General features: G+C 36.5%; 1 protein-coding gene across 3 annotated transcripts in view; it reads left to right on the top strand.

Annotated features, from left to right (window-relative positions):
* Window positions 1-14,036, top strand: part of PARG (poly(ADP-ribose) glycohydrolase) — a 57,867-nt gene that overhangs the window by 6,694 nt on the left and 37,137 nt on the right. For all 3 annotated transcript variants that reach the window (XM_065746786.1, XM_065746787.1, XM_065746785.1), the window contains exons 5-7: window positions 821-943; window positions 1,387-1,470; window positions 2,658-2,732. In XM_065746786.1, the coding sequence (XP_065602858.1) occupies window positions 821-943; window positions 1,387-1,470; window positions 2,658-2,732 (282 nt within the window). The remainder of the gene's footprint in view (window positions 1-820; window positions 944-1,386; window positions 1,471-2,657; window positions 2,733-14,036) is intronic.

Here is a 14,036-nt window from a genome sequence, read left to right as displayed (position 1 = left end):
AAATCTCACATACGCCTTTAGTTTTCTGGAGTAATGGGCAGTCAAATTATTGTTGAAATAAAAAGGTGACCAGAAGCCTGTAAGGTCATGAATGAGTCCTAATCAAAAGAAAAGTACATTATGTGCAAGTTATAAGAAAAATCATTGCTACCAGGATGCTATGTAGCAGACTAGGTCCTTAGGAACATTGTATTAGCCTTTTTTTTTTTTTAATATATATTTCCAATGTTCTATGGAGTAAGCTTGAGATTTTACTGTGTCTGTAGTGATTTATTATCCATTTCAGTGTTAGATTAAAGACTAAAAATGTTATTTTTGTCCATGGCTATGATTACATTTGGAACTGTTTTGATAATTTTTTTTTTGAAACTACGTAGATACTTCTTAAATTTATAAATGAGGAAGACTTCAACTGATAATTGGACAGAAAAATTTGTATGTAACCTCTATTTTACCATGCATCAAACAGTCAAATGGTCATGTTCTTTTCACCAAATGTAAGACCAGAGAAGATCTTAAAGATCCTCTAGTTTTTACCTGCAGTCTGAATGGAGCTGTGAGGTTCTTCCCCATAACCTTCTCACTGAGCATTCATCTTACACTTTGAGCTGTAACGTATGTTACTCTGGGTTTAATGGTGAGATTGTTGGTTGGTTTTTTTTCCTAACTGAATGCCTGTCGTGCTGTTTGTTGTAGCTTTCTACTTCCAAAAGAGATGGATTGTGGATTAGTCTTTTCTTAATGAAGTCATTGCTTACTCTTTATTTCTTCAGTGTAAGAAAACAAATACCCGAGCTTCTTTCCTCCTCCTGTGTTGCAGGTAGACCTTCTGAGGGAAGGAGAGGTGCCTAAACCATTTCCAACTCACTACAAAGATTTGTGGGACAACAAACATGTTAAAATGCCCTGCTCTGAACAAAATTTATACCCCGTAGAAGATGAGGTAAGATAAAATGCTTACAGCTGTGTAAAAAAATAAAATTGTTTTAATTATAGATGAATTTTCAGTTTACTGTGCTTTCACACGTGCTCTGTTGATAAACCATGTACGGATGTTGGAGGACCTGGTAGGCGACCGTATCTGGTCTGGAAACACTAGATTCTTGGTTGTGATGCTTCAGACAAAGGGGAAGATAATTTTTTCTTACAATATTATTTTACCTAACCCTTTATGTGGTGAAATGTGTATATTTTGATAAAAAGAATTTGGGATGCTGAAATGTGAATGAAACTGTTACTTTTGCAAATACCCAAAATATCTTTTTTTAAAAGAATTTCAGAGATGACCCTTATAAAATATTGTGACAAGGAAGACAATTATTACTGCATAGATCTTTCTGATTCATATAACTTCATCTGACTATATTTTGGGCTTTTGTTTTGAAGAATGGAGATAGAACTGCTGGAAGTAGATGGGAGCTAATCCAAACTGCCTTACTCAACAAATTTACGTGCTCACATGATTTGAAGGTAAGCATCTCAGTTTGGTATTGGCTCTATGTAAGTAAAGCTATAAAAGTACTTCCAGGCTCTTCATGTACATTCTTCTTCATGTAAATGATTCTGGTTTAGTCCTATATTTTATTTAGTTTTCTACAAAGAAATAAACAGTCCCTGCTATTTGAGGGATCCTTCAGGATTTCTGCATGTTCAAAACTGGAATTTGGAAAACTTTTTTTTCACCCTGGTAATCACTTCTGATTGTGCCTTTTTTTCCTAAATAACAGCTATGCTGAACTGCTGCTATAAATGTAATAGCTGCTAAGCAGCTTTATCAAGGTTCTGCATTTAAATCAATGTAAGATACATGGTGTTGGCTTTCTTGGTATTTAAAATCAAGTGACAGTATTTGGAACTTCAATGTGTAATCTCTTTTCTTCCCAGTTTGCACTCCCAATAAAACTGAAGGGTTAAAATAGTACTTGCAGTGTTATTGCAGTCTGTTTTCCCGTCTGGTTCACTCTCATTTGGAGAGTGAGTACCCTCACATTTTGGAGACTGATTTACTTGTTGATGAATTTCACTGTTCTTGTTAGCTTTTTGTTCAGGAATTAATTAATGAATTGTCATTTGTAGCAGCTTAGAATTGCTGTTTGTGTTTTGCTAAGAATAGCGTGAGAGGCAAGAAGGCAGTTGTGTACAAAAGCAATGGATGAATTTGAAGTGAGTATTTGCTCTCCCTCAGCAACTTAGGAAGCTTCCTGTGTTAGTATTGTTTGATTTGGTATTCTTCTAAAAGGTTTTAAAGCTGATTCTTATGAAGAACCTAATTGATTATGTTATGGTTCTGGTTCTTTCGGTTGCTAAATTGGTAATAATTCTGCTACATCCCCTTCTTTACCTCTACAAAGAAGGCAAGAGCTGAGCAGGGAGGGATGTTTATACCATGTGTTGTAGGCAGATACAAGCATGCCTTGTTTTTGTTTTTTGTTTTTTCTGTAGCAATAAGCTACAGCTTATTTGATGCTGCACCTGAAATATGAGATTCACTACTGTTCAAAATTATATGGTGTTAATATCCATATGGAATTCAGAAGGCTCTGTAGCAGGTTGTATCCACTAGATGGTACTGTTTCTCCAAGAAGAAAATCTGATACAATACTACTTTTGTTAATAAGAGTATCTCTAAGCTTTATTTTGTTGTTCTCTTTCCACAGGAGGCTATTCTGAGGTACAATGTTGCTTATGCCAAGAAATGGGACTTCACAGCTCTTACTGACTTTTGTGACAAGGTAAACCACGTTGATGTAAAATAAGAAGAAAAGCAAAATGCTAACAACTTTCTTGTCTATGTGTCTTAATTCTTTTGGCTTTTCTAATTGAAAAATAATTCTCTTTTCAAATGTAGAAGTATTGCTGTCATTTTGTGGATAGTTACTTCTCTGATAACTTCAGTTACAATAATTAGATTTTATAATCAATATTAGTTTTAAATCAGAAGAAGCTGATTTGTGTGCTTCAGTAACAACTAATATTATTGAATGCAAGGTGAGAGATGTCTTTTGTATATGGAAAACAGGTTTATTAATTGATTGTGTTAACATTTCCAGTGTAAGGGTTTCTCCTAAGAAGTTGTTTTTTTTTCCTTTATTTAAACATCTTTAATGCTGTATTACAGTGGTGATTGTATAGACTGTGCTTTGCTGGTCTTATAGTAAATTTCTGCTGTATTATAGAATGAAACCTTTGAATGGTTGCAGTGGTTTGTATAATTTCATATTACCTTCCTGGATAAGAATAGAATAGAACAATGAGTAGTAGGTGGCAAATGCAACTTGAGGTATTTTGAGTGATGATCAGAAATTAAGCCAGATAAAATGGTATGGGATGAGATGCAACAGAGAACATTTTACTTTTCTTCCAACTCATAAGTTGAGTGCACGTGTGCTCCATTTTTGGAGGGAGAGGTTCTGAAACTCCTTTAAGGTTGACTAGAAATTTAAATTTGTTAGTTATGCATGGTTAAAACAGATATCTGCTCTGTTTATCTGATAAAGGACTGCTTTTTGCTGCCTCTTTCTGTTGCTGATAGGGACTAGTGTTACAGAACGAGTTTTGTTTCACACAGCATAATGTTGACAAAGAAATGCAGGTTGTGCTGCATGTACTTGCTGTGAGAGCTGTGCATATTGGCAGTCTTGTTGATGAAGTATTCCCTCTTTGTTATTCAGACTGTCATGGTTGAGATTGTGGACTTTTGGCCTCTTTGCTCTTCATGTACTAACTGAAATTAACTTGGCCTGTTCAGCTGGCCTTTGGCTGTTCATTCTGTGTTATCAAAGAACACATTTAATTTATTAATAAGTTGTAAAGTATAACAAATGATCGATTTAAAAATCTTCTCAGGAATGTTTGCACCATATTGCTGGAAATGGATATGAGCTTGTCACGATGCTTTTATGAGCCTCAGATAATTATTTGTATTCTTGGGCGCTCTGCTTAATCATTCATTCTCTCATCTGTTTAAGATGGGAACTGGGTTTACAAATGAAATGTCATCCATGTTGAGTCAGCTGCCACTTTGTGTTTAGATAGAACTTAATGTCCTGTGTTTAGATAGAACTTAATGTTAACCATCCTGCTCCTATCTAGAGAAGAGTTGTGTCAAAGAACAGCAGTAGCTCTTTATTTCCTTAAATGCTCTATGGTTTGTGATAATCTATTTTGCAAGATATATATTTCCTAAAAACTGCTCCGTTGTCGTGAAAAGTTTTGTCTTCACAACTGCATACCCTGACAAATGCAGTTTGTTCCCATTCTGCAAAGCACTGTCAAAAGAGGGAGCCCTCATGCTTTTTTCAAAACAGTGATGCTTGTTTGTGTTTGTAAATAAAGTAAATTCCTGTGAAGTAAATTTGGGGCTGTGGTGGTGCTTTTTGTTGTTGGCTCTTAAAAAGTTCACAGTATTCATCAGTAACATAACTAAAGTTCTCAGTGGCTTATTTTCTTCAGGCATCTGACAGCTTTGTTGTTTTCTACGGAAATTTCTGTGCTGTTGTATTGATTTGTTTTTGCATCGTCTGGCAGTCCTGGCAAACAGGCTTAAGATTTATTCAAGTTATTACTTACTGGATGAGACTTGTTAGTGCTAACATTTTTAATCTTACTTGCATAGTGTTCATAACTTGGAAATCATCCTTCCATCTATTTTCCTAGAAATAAACTAGAAGCCAGAGTGGAAAGTTTTAAACAGCAGAATTGTTTACAGGTATGGTGGCAGCTCACATTAAAATGACAACCTTTTAATCAGCAGTGCTAGGAATTGTAGTAGGTTTTCTTGTTTGCTTGTTTTTGTTTGTTTTCCCTTGTTGATGGGCCCTTCTCCTTCTAGGAACATCCAAATTCTTTTACTATTTCCTGAGCACGTGGAATAAAAAGGTGTCATTCCGGGCTTATTAATGCCTCTGACTAATCTCCATCAGTAGCAGCTTATTTAAGGGGAAGAACAACAATTTGTCATTTAAGATGATCAAATGGTCTGCTACTTTAAATTGTGCCTGCTTGTACTTGTCATTCTTTGTTTTTATTGCATTGCGTTGAAGTCTTAAAGCATAAACAAAATTCTTACTAATACTGCTGGTCAGTTCTTCCTCTTATGGCTTGTGTTTTTTAAGCTGTTGCAGGAACAGAGGAGAATTTTCATGCCTGAGAAAATGATGACACTGTGTTAGTAGTGCAGTAGTTTAAGTTCCTTAAAAGGTGATTTAAAAACAAAACAAGTCAATTCAATTTGAGCTGCACAGTGTACAAGAACTTAAGTCAGAAGGACTTATGTTGTGAAACTTCTGTCATCTTTGAAATCTGAGCTTTTCTGTGATGATCTTATTTATGAACAGCCTTACAGCTTGTTTTTGTGCTTTGCAGTAGAGCTGAATCAAATCTATTCATTTGTTCCTGTCTGAAACTCAGGCGACTTAACAGCAAAGCTTTAATAACAAATTACTGGAAAAATATGCAAGAAACCTAGCTTCACAAGCAACTTCAATCCATGAGTCAACAATGGGAGCTGTTACTGTCTGCATGATTTAATTTGAGACTCCTTAATTCCTTTGAAACCTGGGGGATTACTATTGCATTTATATCTTGTTTTCACTCTCACCAAACAAAGAAATGTATATGCTCAATATCCTTTTCTGTTCTTCCTTGCAAGTTATTTAAGTTACAGGCTTTTCTGTTATGCTTCAATAGAAGGAAAACATTAGATATAATTACCTGACTTACGTTTTTTTTTTTTTTTAGCTACTCTTGCTGAATTTATTTTATATACAAAGAGAGTGCACCTCATTTGGTTTGTGGGACCATTTAGGATTCCTTAAATGTTTGAGCAAATAAGTTACTTGTGATAAAATGACCTTATAGTATTCAGTGCTGAAAAAGATTAAATCTAGAACTTAAACATTACATTAAAAGACAAAGTGTAGCCTTTGGTAATCACTCACATGGTGGAAATTGCAAATATTTTGACTCTTAAGTTTGAACTCTTGTGGAGCATAGACTGAAGATTGTAGTTCAAGTAAATTGGTTGTGGCATAAACAGTTATGGTCTTGCAGTTTCTGTGAGTCGCCTGAAAAATGCATCATAAACATCTTCCATGTGTTCACTTCGTGTCTATAGCTGGTTTGTCTGGATTCCTTATCTGGTGGGAAGTTTGTATCTGGGGGAAGGAGAAACTACAGTGAGAGGAGGCAGGAATGAATTAAAGGTATGTAACGGCTTCCAGATGAGGAGCATCCTAAATAGTGTAGGACTGTTTCATTTCTTTGTTTCAGCTGGGAGAGAGATGAGGAATGGATATGACACTGGTATCCCAAAAGAACATGAGAGTGAAGAGGAAGTGACTGTTTCTTGTACAGCAGTTAAGGAACTCTACATGAATGCTCCAAGTAGATATGGTTTTCAAAAACTGACAAAAGGAGTTACTTATGTATATAATGCATAAAAGGCTGAGGAACTCCTTGTTAGGGAATGCTGAGGATGCTAAGGGTTCACATCAGGTTTTGAAAGGATTTGTACAAATCCCTGATAGGGAGATACTTTTGGCATCTGTGCAGTAGTTACTGTGATCTCTGGAAGCATTTAGAACGCTGATTACTCACAATTCTGAGGGAGTGCTGCTGGTGAGTTGCCTTGCTTGCTGTTCAACTTTGCTAGGCATCTTTTTGTGATCCCTGTTAGGTGAGTTTTGTGCCTATGGTGGACATTCGTCTATTTTTATATTCTTAGAGTTGAAAATGGGGGACAGAATTGACTTTGTCATGCAGGTTGCATTCTGATGTAACACCAATACTGAAATGTATGAGAGGTTGTATGCTTCTTTCTTTTAGGTCGAAGTAGTTAAGGTAATTAACACTTCCAATAAGCATGAGTTGATGGTCCTTGTGCCTTTTAAAATCTGCTCTTCCAGGCACACTGCAGAAATTTAGCCCCTTCATGCCTGGCTGATGCAAATAGGAGGACTTGAACAGATGATGCTATTAGTATCTCTATGAAGATGTGCTATCACACTCCACTCCTTAGTACTCAGTTTCCAGTGACTGCTAATGGCTTTTGATGTATGAAGAAGCATATGTGTGGTTGCAGTGACTATGTAGGTGTTTTGTTGTCTTACTGGCTTCAGACAGCTTTTTCAGAAGGCAGTCAATTTGTATGTAGGTTATTGTCATCTTATTTGCCATTGATGCCTGTGTAATCCAGCATTTTGTGTAAGGAATGCCTTATTCTACAATCTACTATGGAAGGTTGTTTTCTCTTGCAAAAGAAGCTGCTTAACTTGTATGTTGGGATTTGTTACACAAAACTGAATGAAACGTGTTAATGCTCTTTTAAAAAGGACAGTTTCTTTTGCATAACTTCAGAGAAATCTTTGGCATGAAGGAGAAGGAACAATGTAACACGCTACTTTGTCTTTTATGTCTGTAGTCTTTTATAAGCATTATCTCTTATAGAAACTAAAATAAGCAAAAAGATTTCTTGTACATGCAGCCTTTCCTGTTTTCTATAAATATCATTCATCCATATTATAGATATTTTTCCAAACACTGGTTTCCTTTTTTTGTTTTTGGAAAAGTTTAAGTTTCTCATTGTACTTTTGATAATTCATACGGACACATGCATGTAGTTTAAGATACTGCTTTTTTCTTTTGTGGATGTTCTGTGTGGTTTCCAGAATACAGGAGTGTGGTCTTAATGAATGGTGCAGCATATGACAATTCTTATTTCTGTTAGTCAATGCTGTGTGCTTAGGAGTAATTCAAAGAAATGGAAGAAGACCACGGTAGTTTTCACTGGAAAACCTAGTGAGTTTGCTGTGCTGGAGTAAAGAAAAGTAAAACACGGGCTAATGTGTGGAATAGGCCTGCTGTGGTTATTATGGAAGTACAGTTTCTCCTTGTAATGTGTTGCTACATAGTATACTAGTACATTTGGCATGAGCACTTCACTTCCAGAAAATGTCAGCTGCAAGTAGGTGAGTTGAGGGCGAAGATTAAGTGTTTGACAGCTTAGTGTTTGCGCTTCTGACTTCTCTACCAGTGGTATGTCATCTTCCTCTCCAATAGTTGCTCATGGTTTGAGATTACTGAGCTGATAGGAGTGAAATTAAGAAATACACTCTCAAGGAAATGCTTCCTTTGCGAAATTGCAATTGCAAAGAGTTACAGACACATAATTGCACAGTCCGTGGTCTTAGCCTTAATAACCTTTATCAAATAGCCTTAAATTTAATTTTTAAATTTTCATAAGATTAAGTTTTTCTTAAGATTATCATACAGACTGTTTTGGAAACTATATTTCTACTTCCCACTGCTGTTCCTGTGTTTTCACCTAAATGAGAGAGTTTAAACACAACATATCTGAGGATGGTGTGACTGTAGTATAATCTAGTTGGACTGTAGTTGGGCTCTGCATTTTCATTTCTTGAAATGGATTACATTGTTTTTAGGAGCACCTGCAACTGTTAGGTATGTGCATATCTTGGGAGATTTGTGGTTCTAATAGGGATTTACATCATTCACATCCTAGTAGGTCTTAAGAATTTTCCTGTGTGCTTTGTTGTTTGAGTTTGAATGATATGCTGGAGGGGAAAAAAAACAAACAAAAAAACAAACAAAAAAACCCAATTGCTGTAATCAGTGGTATTGGCACGGAAAGAATTTTGAAGTACCAAGTTGTTCTGGTGAGTGGTTTTTTGATAAATCATTTTTATAATTGTTTGGACAGTGCGAACAGAAGTGAGCATTGTTCAGAGATGTCAACATGGCAGAGGTAGGCTTTTAAGCAAGAAATCAGATGTCCCAAGGCTGAAAGTAGCATATCTGTTGTTCTTCGTTGAATTTCATTTTAGTCCAGATGTTTTCAAACAATTTTCATTACATCACATTATCTTTTTCAAATCTAAACTGAAAGCTCTTTTGAATGTGCCATGGAGGGTTTTATTTTCATAGAAACAGAAAGGTGTTTGTTCCCATGTTGTACAAAATGTGAGCTTTTCCAGAGGGAGAGGGAAATAAGCATCTTGTATGCATTGAAAAACATTTGTACCTCAGAATTGTCCAGGTGAAACAGCAGTATGTAGCCAAAATAAATACTATTTTTTCTACTTCTCAGTAAAACAGTTGACTATCTTTTAAGTGTTTATTTATTTATTTACACTACTATTGTGTAGTCACAGAATATCAGGGAAGGGATTTCTATGTATGCTGGGTGTAGAGTCGTACTTACATTGTGTCTGAAGTGCTTGTGGATATGTAAAGATACATTCTTAAGATCTTTTCAATTATTTTTCACTGTATTGAGAACGTTTGTGTTGGTAAAAAAAAAAAACAACAAAAAACAACAACAAACAAACAGAAAATCCCTACGCTGGTAAATATAAAGATCTGTCTTCTGATGAATGTTTCTCTTTTGTTTCACGGCAGAGTGCTGATGAATAGATTTATTTGTTCCCATTAGGTTGCATGTATTTCTTACCCCTCTATCTCAAATAAGTATAAAGAACTTCTTAAGGTTGTTGTAGTTTTCCTTATCTGCTTTATGCTGTTAGATTTGTAGTGTCTGGAGCACTCTTTGTTGTTTTGTTTTACATTATAAGGTGATCGTCAACACTCATGAGAAACTCTCTGAAATAGCTGTAGTTAAGTATGTGATGACTTGAATGCTTCTATGTACAGTCCTTTGTAGATGATTTCAAAATCATAGTGGAAGTAAAATTTTTCCCCCTCCTCCCCCCTCACTTCCAGTACTCTGGGGAGGTAAAGGATTAAAATGAACCTGGACACATATCTTCATCCTTACCTAGGGGCAGTTGGCTGAATGATAGAGCTTTCCATTTCTATGGACTCTGCTGTAAAAACAAAGCCATTTCCCTTCTCAGCTTGTTGTATTTCCCTGGAGAAACTCATTTGGAAAACTGTTTGGGTCATAGTCCAAGGAATCTGCCCTTGCTTTGGAAGTGGTTGTGACTCTTCTGTTCATGGTAGGACTGCTTTTTAGGAATGTACACGTGGAGTTTACTTGGGGCCTGTGGCAAATGAGGATTCAGGTTTCACTTGTTGACAGTAAGACAGAGGCTGGGGTTAGATTTCCAGTATTGTGAAGTATAAAATGGGTTTTTAAAATGATTAGAAGGAGATGCAAAAATATTTTCTTTTATTCCCTCATAAATGACTATATTTTGTCTAGAATGCTGAAGAGCTTTAAGGGATAAGCTGCAGTTTTTAGTGATGATACACCTGAGAGAGCATATCAGGGCTAGATTGGCAGAAGACGTGAATGAAGCTTCAAGGAAAAAAAAATAAACAAAAATGAATTAACCTCTGTCTTGTAAGCTGTCGTACTTTTTCCTTTTGAAGTGTCAGTTTGTGATTTTGATAAATGTCAGAAGCATTCTTCCTCTCAAATAAGATTCTTCCTGCATAATCCAGTTTTATGTTGTTTTTTTCTTCACCCTCCAAAGATTACTTTGTCTTTTCTCTGGTTTCTGATCGGGCAAGTGCTCAAGAAATGAGATGGATTTGACAGCCAAATGTCTCCTCTACTGAATTAGTTTTGTAAAGGCACTAACTCTATGGAGCCAGATGTCAGTATATTCTTTCCTGCAGCTATGGAAGTTCATTAATTTAATAAAAGAGGAACTAAACAAAAACATCAGGGAGTTTGTGTCCCTCTTAGCCTTCTCCTCCTGACTTTTCTACCAGGGTTCAAGCCTGTTTATATACATTATCTTTTGTGTTATACAGACAAGTCTGTGGGCTGCAGCCTGGTGTCTCGGCATAGTTCCAATATGCCACTAATTGGGACACATGTTTAAATGGAATTCATCTACTCAATCCAGAAGAAAACTCTTTCACATGGAGTATGACTTTGAAGCTTTTTTCCCCTCCAGGTGTATTAAATTAATCTTAGTTTTCAAAGTCATATGATTAAAAACTTGTTTGGGCTTCTGTTTTTTGTTCTGAGTTTTCTTTCCAGCTGTTCCAAATAACCTATTGAGTCTGCCTGTTTTCAGGATTCTCAAACATTTAAAAGTATCTAAGAGAGAGGAGAGAGAGAGAGCACCTTGGCAATCTCAGGCTCTTTCACTCTTTGATAAAAGACTTCAATGTAATAGATGATGTCTTGATTGTTTTGTTGACATTGAGGAGTTTTTGTCATTTATCTACTCAACCAGTTTTGTGTTGCACAAACCATGGACAAAAGCATTTGACATCTACATGAGACAGGAGAACAAGCAGATAAGTACAGACTGTTAGGGAATTAAGAGGAAAGGAAAGCAACATTGCACGCTACATCAAGGAGTGGTTGTGAGAGTGCTTAAATATGCTGAAATTTTAATGTAAGCATCATCTCAAAGCAGAGTCTCAGTTTGAATGGAAATGCTTCAGGATGTCTTGAAGGGCTTTGAAATATGTTTAACATTATTTCAATAATGATAATGTTTCAATAAAAAGTGGGAAACTGGAAAGTGGACATGCTAATCTTGCAGAGCAGTGTGAGAGCACAACTGAGCTTTTGTTTAAAGTCAGCGACAGGGGACCTTCTGGGAGAGAGACACAGTATATGCTGATAAGGAGGGGAAAAAAGCGGGGAAAAAAGCATCACTTGAAATAATATAAAAAGGACTTTAACGTGCTTAGGAAATTGTGGTCTAATGCGTGACTTCTTAGTGTCCTGGTTTGTTTCTTTTTCCAAATCAGCATTTGGAAATCAGCTATTGCTTGTTAGCATTTTCTGCTTTCGCTGCTATTCTTACTAAAACTACAAAATTACAAAGTTGATCAAACCTTTTCTGAAAACTGTTCAGAGATGTGTTGGGCTTCACAGCTCAGATTCATACCAGGTTCCTTGTGCTGGGCATTCCCCACTGGGCAAGCCTTACTCTTGGCAGAAGTGTGAGTATTTTTCCTTTGTTAACATATCTTTTTTAATTGTCTTTGAGTTGCAGACCTGAAGGAGTGTAGTAGTGTTGTCCACGTAGATTATCCATATGCCATGCTGCACTTCTGTTTGCAGCCAAGTTTCTTGTCTTGAAGATGCTCATTGTGTAGATCTTGATGTTGCATAAAAGTAGTGTTTTATTTGAGACATACTGAAGGTACTGAGGAAAATAAAATATTCTTGAAATTAGGAGAATGAAATTATTGTAAATGCAGTATATAGAAGTTGCTCCATTTGTCTAATTTATTGCCTAGGAGAGCATTACCACCTGTAATCTTATGGCTTGTAACATTAAAATAATTAGGGAAGCTGTTACTGGAAAGGCAGTTTATTATAGTAGCTGATAGTACAAACAGGAACCGAAACAAATGAATTCTAAGATAGTACAGACTGCACAATGACAGCTGAGAAGGAAAAAAGGAACTCAGAAGGCTGTAATCCCTTAGAATTAGAGAATAAGTCAAGTCTCAATGAATTCTTCTTTTTCCCCTTCGTCATTAAGAAAGTGGTTCAGTTGGTCATTGTCCAGCCACAAAAAGATAATGTGAGGAAATAAAGACAAATTGAAAACATTAAGCTGTTGCTGTCCTGGCGCGTTGTTTTGCCTGTTAACCTGATTATTCTACCTCCCCATGTGATAGATGGAGGTGTCCAAGCTTCTGTTCTGTATACATAGCTCGTTTGGTTTGATGAGCTGTCAGATTTAGATTTAAACTCTACCATCGCTATCAACCCAAGCTACCTCAGATTCTTCTTACTTGAACTGTCAGGCGTGCTCATTCATTACATTTTGGAGGACTAGTTTATAGTGACAGGAGACCATTACTTATGGCAGTGTTTAGTCAAGCCTCTTTGCTGCACTGTAAATGTTCATTTTGCAAAATTGAATGTGAGTTTGTCCAGGAGCTCTCACCTCTGCTACTGCTTGCTGAAACATTTGCATCTTATGGTTTGGAGCCCAAAGTCATGTTCATTTAATCAATCAGTCCAGTGTAAAAACAGTAAAATCATCAAGCGATTTCTTTGGAGAAAGATAATTTGTGTTTTCTGTCTCTGATTCCATGTAGCTTTTCCCTTGGAGATACCCACTACTTTTATTTCATTTCCATTTTCTTTTTTTTTTTATTTTATTTGTGTGATTGTAAGGCTGTTAATAATTTACGATGCAAATACTAAGCTTTCAAACTTTAAATTCAGTCTTTTCTGTTAATTTTTGCATAGTTGAAGCTTTTAGAAGGTTGCAGGCGTTTAAAAGCACACTACTGAATCAGTGCAACATCCATGCAGTAGGACATTTGCTTCATTAAGATGCTTACTTAACAACTTTGCATCAACATTGTTTTCTCAGTGAGAAGAGCTGCCTTTGTACTCAGTTGGCCAGGGGTCTGCCTGCTTCTCTTTCACTTGCCACCAGCCTTGCTCCATGTTTCTGTAACACAGAAACTTTTGTTAGGCTGGGTGACTTCTAATGCAGTTAAAGACAATCTCTCAGATGATTCTCCTGTGGGGGTTAGTAAGCTGAAGGATCTCAGGAGCATGGGGTGGGTGTGTCTGTTTGAGGGTGATGAATGGCACATCCCTCTTTCAGCAGCGATAAATGAAGATATAATGTCTCTAAATATATATGTTAGAGTCATATTATTATTTTGCATTTTGCACTGATACAAGGTATCACTTTTGAAGAGGGTTCCTTTGTCAAAAGATCTTTATTCGTTTTTGTGACCAGTTATTCTTTGTGCTGCTGCAAGGCCCTTCCAGGTTGGTGTTTAATGGTGGAATGTGTGTCAGATGGAGCTGTGGTGTCAGTGCTCTGCACCCTGCAGTCCATTTACCTGTCGTGGCTGACTGTTCTTTTTTGATGTTTTCAAAGTCTGAGAAGTGTTAAGATAACAGACTCCACATTGCACTGAGCATAGCTGAGAACATGTGGTGATAGTGGCTGGCCTACAGAGCTGCAGTTGTGCTGCTGTACTGTTCTGGTGGTCAAAAGAGAATGGGGGCCTAGCGAGTTGGGCTGCACCACTGTTATTTTATAGACACGTCATAGGAACGTTACTTGTATAGCAAGAATCTGAGGGCAGAAAAGGTAAAGCTGAGATTA

The sequence above is a fragment of the Cyrtonyx montezumae genome, unplaced genomic scaffold, assembly GCF_038088225.1.
Source record: "Cyrtonyx montezumae isolate F1298 unplaced genomic scaffold, pur_monq_1.0 scaffold_4, whole genome shotgun sequence".
Taxonomy (NCBI): domain Eukaryota; kingdom Metazoa; phylum Chordata; class Aves; order Galliformes; family Odontophoridae; genus Cyrtonyx; species Cyrtonyx montezumae.
Note: the sequence above shows the minus strand (reverse complement) of the source record. Positions and strands in the feature narration are given on the sequence as shown.